Here is a 14,639-nt window from a genome sequence, read left to right as displayed (position 1 = left end):
AGATTCTGGAGTCAAAAATAAGTTGATTGAACCTCTCTTACCTATACACAATAGTGCACACAAAAAAAGTTACAGTCCTTTGAAGTTACAAAATGAAAATCCATTTTTTTTTTCATATATCGCAAACTCTGAGAGATTTTTTTATTAAAAATGGACATGTGGCATTCTTATGGCAGCAACATCTTATAAAAAAAATTAAGGTGAAATTTGTGCACCCCATAAAAATTTTATGGTGGTTTTGTTCCTTTAAACTCCCCAAACTTTTGTGTATGTTCCAATTAAATTATTATAGTGGCACCATTAGTTAAACACAATGTTTTTAAAACTTTTTTTGCCTCTTAGTACTTTTTCGATAAGCCAGTGTTTATCGACATATTTTGAATATTTGTCGAATCCACCACACATTTGTATATGGTTTTAAGTACGATTATAGAGACCTGTTAATAATCTGAAAATTTATTTATAATTTGCATTTTTAGGTATATTTTGAAAAAGAAGCCACATCTCGATAAAAGGTGACTTGTCAAAAAAAGACTAAGAGGCAAAAAAGTTTTAAAAACACTGTTTTTAACTAATGGTACCACAATAATAGTTTAATTGGAACGCACACAAACGTTTGGGGGCTTTAAAGGAACAAAACCCCCATAAAATGTTTATGTAAATGTATTAAAAAAGATGCCGCATCTCGATAAAAACTGGATTATCGAAAAAATACTAAGAGGCAAAAAAGTTTTAAAAACGTTGTGTTTAACTAATGGTATCACAATAATGAATTTACTGGAACGTACACATAAGTTTGGGGGGTTTAAGGGAAGAAAACCCCCATAAAATTTTTATGGGGTGGACAAACTATAATTTTGTTTTAAGATGTTCCTGCAACAAGAATAATACATGCCCATTTTCAATAAAAAATCTCTAATAGTTTTCGATATATTGAAAAAAATCGATTTTCATTTTGTAACTTTAAAGGGCTGTAACTTTTTTTATGAGCACATTTGTACTAAGGTAAGTTAGGTTCAATCGAACTATTTTCGACCCCAAAATCTGCGGTATAATTTATGACCAATCTTTTCGGGACACCCTGTATATACAGTCCCGGCACAAAATTCCTCCACCAAATATTTTTAGCCACTATCCAGCGAAGTTGCGGCAGACATTTGGACGATATTACATTCGATACATAATGGCATTGAACGAAAGATCGTTGAAACAAATTTGGATGATATCTCACACACACTTTATTTTATTTAAATTTAAAAGATATGAAGCGCGTAGTTAAAGACCCTATTGGGACCGTGCAAGTTCGGAAAAGCGACACCTGGTTTCATAGCTCGGCAACTTTTTTCGCACTTTTAATTATATTGGCCAATCATATTGGTCCTGGTTGCTGGATAATTGTTAAGGTCGTAGCCCAAAAAAAATTATAAGAAGAAAAAGTAAGATTTAGGTTATGTTATTAAAAGGTAAACAATTGTATGTAGTAAATAAAATTAGTTATTAAAATGCAGTACTGCAAGCAAAATACAATTAATTAAAAATACTTTTATATAATAATTGCATATCATATCAATATTGTGAGCAATATATAATTTTTCTTCTTCAATGACAGTAGGTATGAAATATACGTCAATTTAAGAAAGTTGCAAGATTTCTCCGCTATTCGCGCACGATCGTTTCTCGTATCCCCTCCAAGTACTTGCACACCGCGAATATAAAATATCCCTACTATAATAATACATATAGGTAAGTGTATAAGTAATCATAATAAAATATACTGCATTCAAATGTATCGAGACAAATAAATAATTATGATAAACAAAAGTACTCTGGGCTAATTAGCAAAATTCATGGAAAAGTTATTTACCAGCAATTTTATTGCTGGAATCGAATTATAAGATCCTATATATTAATAATATAGGTATGCAAAGTCCGCAGATAGTGTGCTACTTTTTTTATAAACAAAATGGCGCCGACAAATCGTATTTTTTTCAATTATTGCCCTATAACTCCGAAGATTTTAACTTTACAACAAAAACACTCAAATAAAAATTCACCGCAATTAAATTCTGCATAGAGATATGTTTTTCACGATTGGCTCCGACGAAAATTTTCCTCGGAAAATGCGAATTTTCCTAACAAAAACTATAATTTTCAAATAAAGTTTTAGGTAAGTAATTATTAATCAATAATTAAATAACTTAGTGACATCAAAGATTTCTTGGTATAGATTGTAATTCCAGAAGCCGGTGAAAAATAAACGAATATTTTAGCAACAATACAATTGTTAATTAATAATTTACGATCGCAATAATAACCAAAATAATCATGATACATTGATCAAACTTATAAAGATTATAAAGATGAGATGCATGTTTAATATTTTATCGACAAAATATAAATTTTTCTTTTTTTTTTGCATAATCTATAAATTTTGAAAAAAAAATAGTTATAATACGTTGGTCTAATTAGTAAAGTACAAAGAAAGGTTATTTACCAGCAATTTTATTGCTTTAATCGAATTATAAGGTCTTATATATTATTAATATAGGTATGCAAAGTCCACAGATACTGTGCTACTTCTTTTATAAACAAAATGGCGCCGACAAATCGTATTTTTTTCAATTATTGCTCTATAACTCCGAAGATTTTAACTTTACACCAAAAATACTCAAATAAAAATTCACCCCAATTTAATTCTACATAGAGACACGTTTTTCCCGATTTGCTCCGATGAAAATTTTCCTCGGAAAATGTGGGTTTTCCCAACAAATTCTCGAATTTTCAAATAAATTTTTTGGGCCAGTAATTATTTATCAATAATTATATAGCTTGGTGAAATAAAAGCTTTCTTGGTATAGATTATAAATTCAGAAGCCGGTTAAAATGAAACGAATATTTTAGCAACAATTCAATTGTTAATTAACAATTCACAGTCGCAATAACAACCAAAATAATCATGAGACATTGATCAAACTTAGAAAGATTATAAAGATGTGATGCCTATTTAATATTTTGTCGACAAAATATAAATTTTTCATTTTTTTGCATAATCTCTAAATGTTTAAAAAAAAATGTTATAAACAAATTAACATTTCTTAGAAATTGTTTATTATATTCTAATTTTAAAAAATACTTAAAATGCGTATTTCATAGGTCTTGAAAATGAATGCTTTAAAAAAATTTTCCATCCATTTGCAAAAAAGTTAGGAAACAGCAAAATAAATATACGATATCTCCATTGTTTATAATTTGTTTTAATTGTTTCAAAGCTTAAAAGTGAGTATATGGTACAATCTAATTACTCACAAAGAATGTCAAAAATTAGTGCAATGGTTATATTTTAATCAAAGATTAAAAATACTTTTTTTGTAATTTTTAGCGCGAAAGTAGGCTTGATACAGAGCCGGAGATAAAATGTTCACTGGAAGCGACTGACACGCTTAAACTCGCGCGAGTTGTGTATGTGGGCGGGTAGCTACGGTACTGTATTATTCTACTTTCGCGCGTGTAAATTACAAAAAAATATATTTATAACCTTTAATTAAAATATAACCATTAAGCTGATAATCGATTTTGTTTTATAAATAATTAGCTTGTACTTTAAACTCACTTCTACGCTTTGAAAGAATTAAAAAAAAATTATTAACACCGTAGTAATAGTATGTTTACTTTGCTGTTTCATAACTTTTTTGCAAATGGTTGCAAAAAAGTTTTAAAGCATTCATTTTCAAGATATTTGAAATGCGCATTTTAGCTATTTTTTAAAATTATAATATAATAAAAACTTTCTGAGAAACGTTAATTTGTTTATAACTATTTTTTTTAAACATTTAAAGATTATGCAAAAAAATAAAAAAATTTTATTTTGTCGACAAAATGTTAAATAGGCATCTCATCTTTATAAGATTTCAAAGTTTGATCAGTGCATCATAATTATTTTGGTTATTATTGCGACCGTAAATTATTAATTAACAATTGAATTGTTGCTAAAATATTCGTTTAATTTTCACCAGCTTCTGGAACTATAATCTAAACCAAGAAGGCTTTTAAGTCACCAAATTATTTAATTATTGGTAAATAATTACTTATCTAAAACTTTATTTGAAAATTAAAGATTTTGTTGGGAAAACCCGCATTTTCCGAGGAAAATTTTCGTCGTAGCAGATCGGGAAAAACACGTCTCTATGCAGAATTTAATCACGGTGAATTTTTATTTGAGTGTTTTTGTTGTAAAGTTAAAATCTTCGGAGTTCTAGAGCAATAATTGAAAAAAACACGATTTTCGGGCGCCATTTTGTTTATAAAAAAAGTAGCACACTATCTGAGGACTTTGCATACCTATATTATTAATATATAGGATCTTATAATTCGATTCCAGCAATAAAATTGCTGGTAAATAACTTTTCCCAAAAATGGCCTATTCTCCGATAATCAGCCCAGACTAAAGCTCAAAATAAAAAAATCTTTACAGACAAACAAAAACTTAGGTATTATGTGTAAACTTATTATGTGTGTATGTGTACCTATGCCTATAATATTATGTATGATTTATCTATATGTACAGTCACATTCATTGTACAAAATTTGTATGACTTTGGGTTAAAACATGTCAGTTACTTAATAGCAAAAGAATTTGTACTTACATAATGATGTACAGTGCTTTAAGTGTTTTTTCAATGTCTTAGTCAGCAGCTATGTTTTATTAAACGCTTTTATTTAGTTCAATAGTTTGCATCAAATCTTAGACGCAAATCTTAGATGCATAGACGTTAATTTGACTGCCTTTTCTTTAATGCAAATGAATGAAAATTTGCAGACATATGTATTCGCGGGAACAATACACGAATAGTCAATAATTTTTTTTTATATTTATTTTAAATAAATAAAAAAACGATTTTAATGGAAAATGCTTAAATTCTCTTGTTTTTTACAATGTAGAAACTTGAAACTTTTACCTTTTGTAGCTAATGATATGAACTATACATAATTTGCACTTATTAGTTAATTGTTTACGTTATGCTTCATAGATAAACAATGAAGTTTCCAATTTTGAACGCTCATATTTGTTTATATAAAAAACGGCGCTTCTGGTAGGGGAGCCCAAGCGGGAATTTTTGCAGCTACTTGGAAGTTCGTTATGGGGGGCCCGAAAAAAAAATCTATCCTTAAAAATACTCGAAATTGTCAGATTAAGATAAGGTAAGTTAAGTAGGTACATGCAAAAGAGTTATATTTCAAAAATCTGACGATTTGAGCGGGGCGTAACGAAATGCGTGAATCAAAAAGTTTCACAAAAAAGCGAATATTTCGCGAAATGAACGTCAGATCGAATAACTAAAAAATACGTCTTCAATATTTTTCAAAAATCGATTGAATGGTACCAAACATGGGGGTAAATTTAAAATTTTAAATTCAAACATGCGATATTTCGCAAAATAAACATCAGATCAAAAAACTTCAAAATACAATTTGATTATATTTTTGAAAAATCTATCGAATGGTATAAAACATGACCTCCCACGGAAGTGGGGTTGGAGGTTACTTTAAAATCTTAAATGGAAGCCCTAAATTTTTATTGCAGATTTGGATTCTGTACGTAAAAATGGGCAACTTTTATTTGAGACATTTTTTCAAGCTATGGATAGATGGCGCTATAATCGGAAAAAACGATTGTTGGAAATGGAAAATTAAATTAAAAAGTGGAAAGTTCCCACTAAAATGGAAAATTTTACTTAACTTTTTTTGGTTTTAGGACCTAATAATCACAACCCAATAGGTCCCCATAACGCTCGAGTGACTTCAAATTTAGCATACTTTGCTTCCCTATTATTCGTGTCAAATTTTAATATGATAGGAAACAATAGGATAGCTTTGTGTGAAAACCTCGTATCTCATTTCACAGAAATTTTTACAGGAGAGACTTTAAATTTAATTTCTGCATACTATAACTTAAAACAAAAAAACTATGTTTACAAATTTTTGATTCTGAGTATGTTTAGATCATTACACATACATTTTTCATATATATTTTGGGTTAGAGTATGCAGAAATTCAGTTTAAAGTCACTCATGTAAAATTTTCTGTACAATGAGATACGAGGTTTTCGCACTAAGCCATCGTTCAACCAAACCTCGAGTTAAAAAAATTCCTGTTTTTATCGTAGTCTTAGAAAAACCGCCGGTAGAGAGGTTTTGTGCTACAATTAACATTAACGCATTCGTTTTCGCGTATTACTTAAACGCTTTTCTTTAGTTCAATCGTTTGGGTCAAATTTTTGGACGTTAATTTGACTACTTTTTGCTCAATGCAAATCACTTAAAATTGCAGACATGTGCATTCACGGAAACAATACACGAATAATCAATAAAAAAATTATTGTTTATGTTTATTAATTGTCTAAATAAAAAAACGATTTTAACGGAAAATTATTAAAATCTGTTGTTTTTACAATGAAGAAACTTGAAACTTTTACAGATTGTAACTAGTTATATGAACTATACATAATTTCACTTTTTACGTTAATTGTTTACGTTATGCAATAAAGTTTTAAAGTTTTTGCCGATTCCGACTACTTTTCATGTTTGTACCTACATCATATGTTTTGTACTTACATATTTTAATAAACATGACGATATATTTTAATGGTTGAAAAGTGTAAGACTAAAAAGTAAAAAATAAAAAAATATGAAAAAAAATTTTTTCAGAAACGCTTTTCTTTAGTTTCGAGTGACTAAAATTAAAAATATTATAAAAAAATCAACTAAAAAGCAAAAAATAAAAAAAATTGAAAAAATCTAACACATTCGTTAAAGACAAGCGTGGGGCAAAAACCGTTTATTCGATGAAGACGCGCCACGCTTCTCTTTAACGAATGTGTTAGATTTTTCAATTTTTTTTATTTTTTGCTTTTTAGTTGATTTTTTTATAATATTTTTAATTTTAGTCACTATTTTTTGTCATATTTTTTTATATTATTATTATGATGTGAAGTGTACTATGCTTACATTTTGGAAACAAAAAAAATGGTATGTATAAGTTAGGAGAGTAGTTAATAACTGCAATTCGAGGTTTATCTTTTTAGTTTTGCATATAGCCGCTTAGAGGGCACCACCGATAAAACCTTCTTACACAAATGTAACCTCAATCTTTTGTTGGCATAAATCCAGAGTTTCATTGTGATACAACAAGTCGTGTGGATACAGTAGTGCAGTAACTGAAGGTTTTCACCTCCGATTTCGTTGAACCCTCATCGATTTCCATGAAAATTGGTGAGTAGTTAGAAAATACCTCAAGGGACAAAGGTGACATGATGCCAACTTGCGCTTTTACCATGGGGGTGGATGCCACCCCTTCTCAGGGGTGAAAATTATTTTATTAAAAATAATAACGTAAGTCGATAGAGGGACAAATTATAAGCAAAATTTGTTATATACCTAAAGTTATTAATTTAAATCGACACTTTTTGAGTAATTATAGAACAAAGATTTTATTTTTCGTAAAAAAATGTATTTTTTAAAGCTGTTTTTCACGTATAACTCAAAAACTATCAGCTTTTACAAAAAGTTCTTATTAGCAAAATTGAAGATCATAAAAAACTGAATACACTGCTCACTTAAAGAACTAAACTATTTTTAATTCAAAGTGAGATATGGATAATTTAATGTATATTTTTTCGACGAGTACTCAAATCTAAATATTCAAGCTTAAATAACGGGAAAACAATGCAATTTATAAAATATATGTACAAAACACTTGTCAAAGTACTTCGGAGTACCTATCAAATGAGCTCCATAAGAAGTTAATAGCATCAAAATTAAGCAAGTTATGATGAAAAGAGAACCCTTTCGAATTTTTTAGGAAAAAGTGAAAAATAAAACATAGGTACGCCATTTCCTCAAAAATTAAAATTTATTGTAATTCTTACAGGAGTTTCTTTAAATTAGCATAAGTAATGATATCAACAATTTTGACCAGTTTAGAATGCATATTTTTGAAAAAAAGATATAATTAAAAAAAATCAGAATTTTAAAATTATCGTAGTTTTCATTTTCTTTTGATAATAACTCCAAAAATACTCAACATACCTAAAAATGATATATAACCAAATTTTAGTTTCTTCTTTATCAAATATTTTACCTTTTTTACTATTTCTGAAGTGTAAAAAATAACCGAGATAGAAACGTTTAAAGCTAAAATTTTGCTGCGAGAATCACGTAACCGGGGTCATTTAACATTTTAGTTTTAGAAAAGTAGGAGGTTTTAAGTTTAACTCGGTTTAATAGACATTGGAATTAACTTTCCAATGGTTTTTACTTGAACCTAATATCTTAAAAATTAACGGAGTTATTTAAGAGAAAACAATATCATTTTTTGAAAAAAATTTTAAAAAGTGAATTTTGAAAAACTGTTGAAGCATAAATTTTAATGCTATCAACTTTTTTGGGGGCTCATTTGATAGATATTTCTAAACACTTTGAGAAATGTTTAATAAGCTAATGTTCTAAAATGCATCGTTTTCCTGTTATTGAAACTTGAATACTTAGATTTGGGTAATGGCCGAAAAATATATACATTCAATCACCTGTAACTTACTTAAAGTTAACACTAAAAGGGTTTTTCTAGTAAGGAGTTTATTTCACTTTTTATTAACTTCAATTTTGGGAATAACTTTTTTGTAAAAACTTATAGTTTTTGAGTTATTTATAAAAAATCTGTTAAAAACATGCATTTTTCCAACGAAAAATTAAAATTTTTGATCTTTAACTCAAAAAGTATTCATTTAAATTAATAACTATATAACAAATTTTGCTTAGAATTTGTCCCTCTATCGAATTGTGGGGTTACTTTTAATAAAATAATTTTCACCCCCGAGAGGGGATGGCATCCACCCCCCAGGGTAAAAGCGCAAGTTGGCACCATGTCACCTTTGTTCCTTGAGATATCCTCTAACCACTCACCAATTTTCGGAGGTAATAGCTCATATCCACCTTCAGTGACTGCACTACAGTGAATTTTTGAAATTAGCAAGTCGGTCAAAAAATCTATGTTAGCTGAGAACATTTTCAAGCAATAATTTTTTACAATTTTCGGAGAGGATTATCCCAACAGCAATATCTCACTAAAATGGTTTCTGTGTTTGGGAATGAAGCATCACACCAGCCAACTATTTCCTGCTGGTATTGCGAATTTCAATTTGGTCGCGTCAGTCTCAGCGACAAATCCAGGCCAGGCCCACACAAAACAGCAGTTACATACAAAAAGATTGATGCAGTTTGTCAGTTTATTAAGGATGACTAATGTTAAATGATATTAGTATAGTTCACAATAAAATAGATGTACATAATAATGAAAGAGACAACCCTTGATATGTATTTCTGGTCATTAGTCTTCATCAGTAGCCAAGATAAAAAGTACCAAAGTAAAATAATCTTGGAAAACGATCAATACAAAGAAATTCGACAATTGTTGAAGCTGGTGTTGTTAGTCTGAATTTAGCAGTAAATCACTACTCCAACAAGTCGAGGATCATGTGGTTGCGAGTCAGAACAGAATGTGTTTATTAACTTATTTTTAAGATAAAGCTAGGTGAAAGATTTATGCAGGATATAGTACGGAATTTGCTAGGTATTAGAACTTTACACTTCACTATAATATAGCCTTATATAGCCTATGCTTAATATCTTATATGAGCTTAATAGCTTATTATTATTAAGTAAGTTATCGATGTTAGAATAAAATAAATATTTTAACATGACAGTGGCTGATAACTAATTCAGTTCAAAAACTTCGTTAACCATTCCTGATGTAAGAGAAATCATTATGAACTAATGAAAATGTATAGCATTTTTACTTTGCCTTTCATTATGAACTAATTTAACCTCATGTTTACATGAGGTGAAGCCATATTATTGTATGTAATGAAAATTGCATTTTTAACGAACTAATGTTTGATGAATTTGTAGTTGGTACAAGAGTGCCATTAGGTATTGCAAATAACATACTCAATAATTATTTTATGGAAGCTGTTCGTACTGGCAGAAAAAATAAAAGTCATACAGATAGAAATATCTTACATAAATATGTAGATGTAAAAATCTTATGTATTGTTTTGGAAGGTAAAAATGACAAGATTGTGGCAGAGATAGATAACTCTAGTAAGTTACTTTACAATTCTTGACCTCGGAGGTAAACTACACTACTTCATTTCGAGCAACTGTGTTTAATGTGTGTTTACAACAAAGTTTAGAGCACTTACTTAGGATGTTAATAAAAATCTGATGTATCCCATAATTGGCTGAAAGACAATATGACCATATTTTAATGATAATACCTATATACTTAACCCATTTGTATAATACAACTAATAAAATAGGTGGATTAAAGGAACTTATTCAAAACAAGACCACGTCGACATGGTGTAGTTTATCTTCGACGTCCAGAATTGTGATAACAAAAAGAAAAGATTATATGAACACAGTTTATAAAAGTTGCTATAAAACTAGTAAAATAAGAAAAATATGTGCAAATTTAATAATTTCAAAAAAGGAATCTAGTGATATATTATGTAGGTATACAAATACATATTATATAATATTTTGATTCACTCAGTACTTTGAACACATATATCCAATATATACTACATAATACTGCATTATAATTATTGTAAAACAGCTGTAAGCCAATGGCAACGAAGCTTACTCAATTAGAAGAAAAAAGGTTGTAACTTAATTAGAAGGAAAATAGGCAAATTATTTATATTCAGAAAAGTTTTTGTCAAAAATACTTAAGTTAAAAAGGTTTGTGATAATTTCTTAAAATAAGTAGAGAAATAAATGGCATAAAAAGTTATTTAGATCAAATTGAAATTAAATTCATAAATAATTTGAATGACATTCCACTACAACTGTACCTAGGTACTGTATAGCACATCATTTTAACATTTCTCCAGTAGTTATGTATACTAAATTTACAATCAAGATGCAGTAGAAATAAACAAACCAAGACACGTCAAATGCTACTAGGAACACTCCCAAATCATAATGTACAATGTATATACATATTAAATCCCATATCATGATTTCCAAACTTGTTCCAAACCAGACATTGTAAATAATTATGATTCGGGAGTGCTACTAGTAGCATTTAACATGTCTTGGTTTGTTTATTTCTACTGCATCTTGATTGTAAATTTAGTATAGATAATTGTTCACATTCTTAGAAAGGAGAGAAACAAAGTGTAAGGGAAAGTGAAAAAGAATACTTAAAAAAACATACAGACACAACAATATATGGAAAATTTATATTAGGATTGGAAATTTAAAAAAATCTCTACATAAAAATCCACTTAGATCAAAGTATTGGTCATCAATTCACTTAGCAGCATCTGGTAAATAATTTAATGAGGCTAAATGGTAACCAAAATAAATGCTTGCTGGTTTATAAAGACTGTCCAGTAGTTCTTTTGAAAGACAAAAAAAACAAAATTAAAATAAATAAGTAATGTATAAAAAGAGGATGCAATGTTGAAGCAATACAATAAAATAAGAAGTAAATAAGAAACGTATGGATCATACAATGTTGAAATACAATAAAATATAAGAAGTAAATAACAAATGGAACTTTAAGTAGATGCACTTTTAAGAAATTTAGTATGGATTGTATTTTTAAAATACAGAAAAATGTATGTTTATTTTAAAAATATTCATTCTAATTAAACACATCTGATAGGCAAATACAATTCGTTTGAAGTACCCCTTTCCAGGTAAGTTGAGTACCTCTGTATACGCAAATAAACTATTTTTAATACCACACTATGACCTTAATCAGCTGCGATGCATTAATAAAGGCAAATACCACAATAAATACTAATGTAAACACTTAAAATACACATATAATTTATGTTTTGTAAACGTTTTATCTGTACAGAGTAAATAAATATTTGTGTGAGATCTAACCTCAATTAACGCCGTCAAGTCTTTAAAAATACATGCAACAATTGAGTTTGGAAGTAGGTACTTGCCTATTTTGTTGATAAGGTCAATACACTGTGAGATATGTGGAAACTGCAATATTTTCCTCCACTTTTTGCTTTTTCCCTTGTTACTATCGGAACCACCTACAAAATAAGGCAAGTGAAGGCTCTACTTACTCTGTTTACATTACAAAACATACCCTCTCTTGCTTTTAAATAAACGGTATTTGCAACTATATTTTCTAATTCCATTAGTTCCAGTTTGAATACTTGTTATACCCGGCAGTTCGGGCCTAGAACGACCCGTTTCCATTAATCTTTAATCTAAAAGTGATAAAATTCAAAACCTAAAGGGTTTTTATCACTTTTTTAAAGTCTCATACACTTTCCGGGAACTGTCAAATTGTATTGTTTCACCCTCACATCGAAGACGGCAACGCACGCTAGATTGGAACGTGAATGTCGCTCATCGCAGATCGCGTTCAAGTGAAGCACTGAGTGTATATGGGGTGTGTCCCGAATTTAACCCTGTGTTACACTTTACACCCTAGTAAAAGCACTAACCAAACCACTACTTTCTCTGCAGATTTTACACAGCCGATCGGCACCACGGCACACGCGTTTTCGTTGCTCATGAGCTTTCGTATGCGCCACAGACTCGGCGATTAATGACAGAGAGGGAAAAGGTTGAACAAAGATGAACATTGCTGTATACACTAGGAGAAAGTTTACGTATGTAAGGAATATTGCATAGTTCTGAGGCGTTCGTTTTACGTAAAAGTGTATATAGTTCTTCCACTCTGACTTTTTCCATGCATGAAATTATTCACGAATTACTTTTTATATTAGGTCTCCTTTTTACTCACAGAAACTAGTATCGCAAGATTAAGCCGCTTGTCCGCTTGGCCAACAACATGGCATGTCGCAGATATAGGCGGTTCGCTAAACTCAGACGCAACTGGCTAGTGATTTTAGTAGGAATAGGAATTTTTTTTGTTTTTTTGCAAATTTTGCTGAAATAGGCAAAATTACTAATTTTTTAGTAATTATTAACTATTTAGTAATTCTATTTTTGCCAATTTTACGAAATTGGCATAATTACTGACTAAAATTACTAGCCAGTTGTGTGTGAGTTTAGCGAACCGACTATATCTTGTTTATAGAGCTTTTCATTCACAGTCATTTGTTTCGAGCTTCTGCCATGTGTCACATAATATTAATATATCTACGTCATACGTTATTGGTATATACCAATGATGCAAACCAAATACGTATGACGTAGATATCTTAATATTATGTGACACCTGACAGAAGCTCGAAACAAATGAATATCGATGAAAAGCCCTATTGTGAATTTTGACGTTTATGATTTTAAGTGACAGTGACATTAGCACATTTGTCGGGTTTGGTTTATTTGCGTTAATAGGGCTTTTCATCGATTGTCATTTGTTTCGAGCTTTAGTCATATTTTGTATAATCTGTGTATAATATTAATATACACGGATTATACTACATATTTAGTACGGTTACTTGTGGTTAGTAAACAAGACGTCGGCCCTATGCAACTAATTGTCAGTGATGAATCAATAACAAAAGTTAACCATTTTAAATACCTAGGATGTTGGATAAACGAGACACTAAATCCGGATGAAGAAATTAAAACTCGTATAGAAATTGCAAGAGGAGCATTTATGAAACTTAGATCTATTCTGAGCAACTCTCAGCTGAACTTACAACTAAGAATCAAGTTCCTAAAATGTTATGTGTATCCTGTATTACTATATGGATGTGAAACCTGGATCATAAAGGTTAACATGATGAACAAATTAGAAGCCTTTGAGATGTGGTCATATCGTAGAATGCTCAGAATATCTTGGGTTCAACGCATTTCTAACAGAGAAGTCTTAAACAGAGTAGGTCAAGGCGAAGGTGACTTAATGAAGATGATAAAAAAGAGAAAACTTGAATATCTGGGGCATATAATGAGAGGTAGCAGATACAGGATGCTGCAGTTAATACTCAATGGAAAGATCGATGGAAAAAGAGGAATTGGTCGAAGGAAATATTCATGGCTCCGAAACCTTCGTCAATGGACTGGCTTATCGGCAGATCAATTGTTACATGCCGCACAAGATCGAGAAAGATATCGGCAAATTGTTATGGAAGCTACCCACGCCTAAAAATTTGGGTACGGTACTTAAAGAAGGAGATACTACATATGACAGAAGCTCGAAACAAATGACTGTGAATGAAAAGGCCCATTGGTTTATTGTTTATTTGTTTTTATAAATCCATAAAGTTTTATTTATTATTCAATTAAGTTTATCAACGAAAACTTTCCTTTATAAATTCGCAAAGTCTGTTCGTTCGTGCGTCGCCGCTCATGCAATACTTAGAGCCGATTTACCGATGTATAAGTTTACCTTTTCGTATTATTTAAAAACCTCTACTTTTATGTTGTTTTCTGCATCTAGGATTATGTAGTAAAAATTGTGTTATCTATATTTACACAATCACTGTTTTTGTACTGTCTTTTCAAATTGTTTTATTATACATTTTTTTATTTTTTGTACATGCCCATACCTAATCATATGAGTTTATATTCTTTAACCAATGACGTATAATATATATACACAGTACAGCAGTCTCCTATGCTTAATACATAATC

At 29.9% G+C, this 14,639-nt stretch overlaps 1 protein-coding gene across 2 annotated transcripts in view; it reads right to left on the bottom strand.

Annotated features, from left to right (window-relative positions):
- LOC114330073 (G protein-coupled receptor kinase 2) overlaps positions 1–12,658 on the bottom strand; it is a 778,149-nt gene extending 765,491 nt beyond the window's left edge. The window contains exons 1-2 of one of the 2 annotated variants that reach the window (XM_050642802.1): positions 12,172–12,658; positions 12,020–12,115 (exon numbers count right to left, since the gene is read on the bottom strand). In XM_050642802.1, coding sequence (XP_050498759.1) covers positions 12,020–12,115; positions 12,172–12,223 — 148 coding nt within the window. In that variant the 5' untranslated portion in view covers positions 12,224–12,658. The remainder of the gene's footprint in view (positions 1–12,019; positions 12,116–12,171) is intronic. The other variant, XM_050642803.1, reaches the window with a different exon arrangement.
- Positions 12,659–14,639: the final 1,981 nt, after the last annotated feature.

This window comes from Diabrotica virgifera, chromosome 2, assembly GCF_917563875.1.
Source record: "Diabrotica virgifera virgifera chromosome 2, PGI_DIABVI_V3a".
NCBI lineage: Eukaryota > Metazoa > Arthropoda > Insecta > Coleoptera > Chrysomelidae > Diabrotica > Diabrotica virgifera.
The sequence above is the reverse complement of the archived record's forward strand: the minus strand, read 5'-3'. Positions and strand labels throughout refer to the sequence as shown.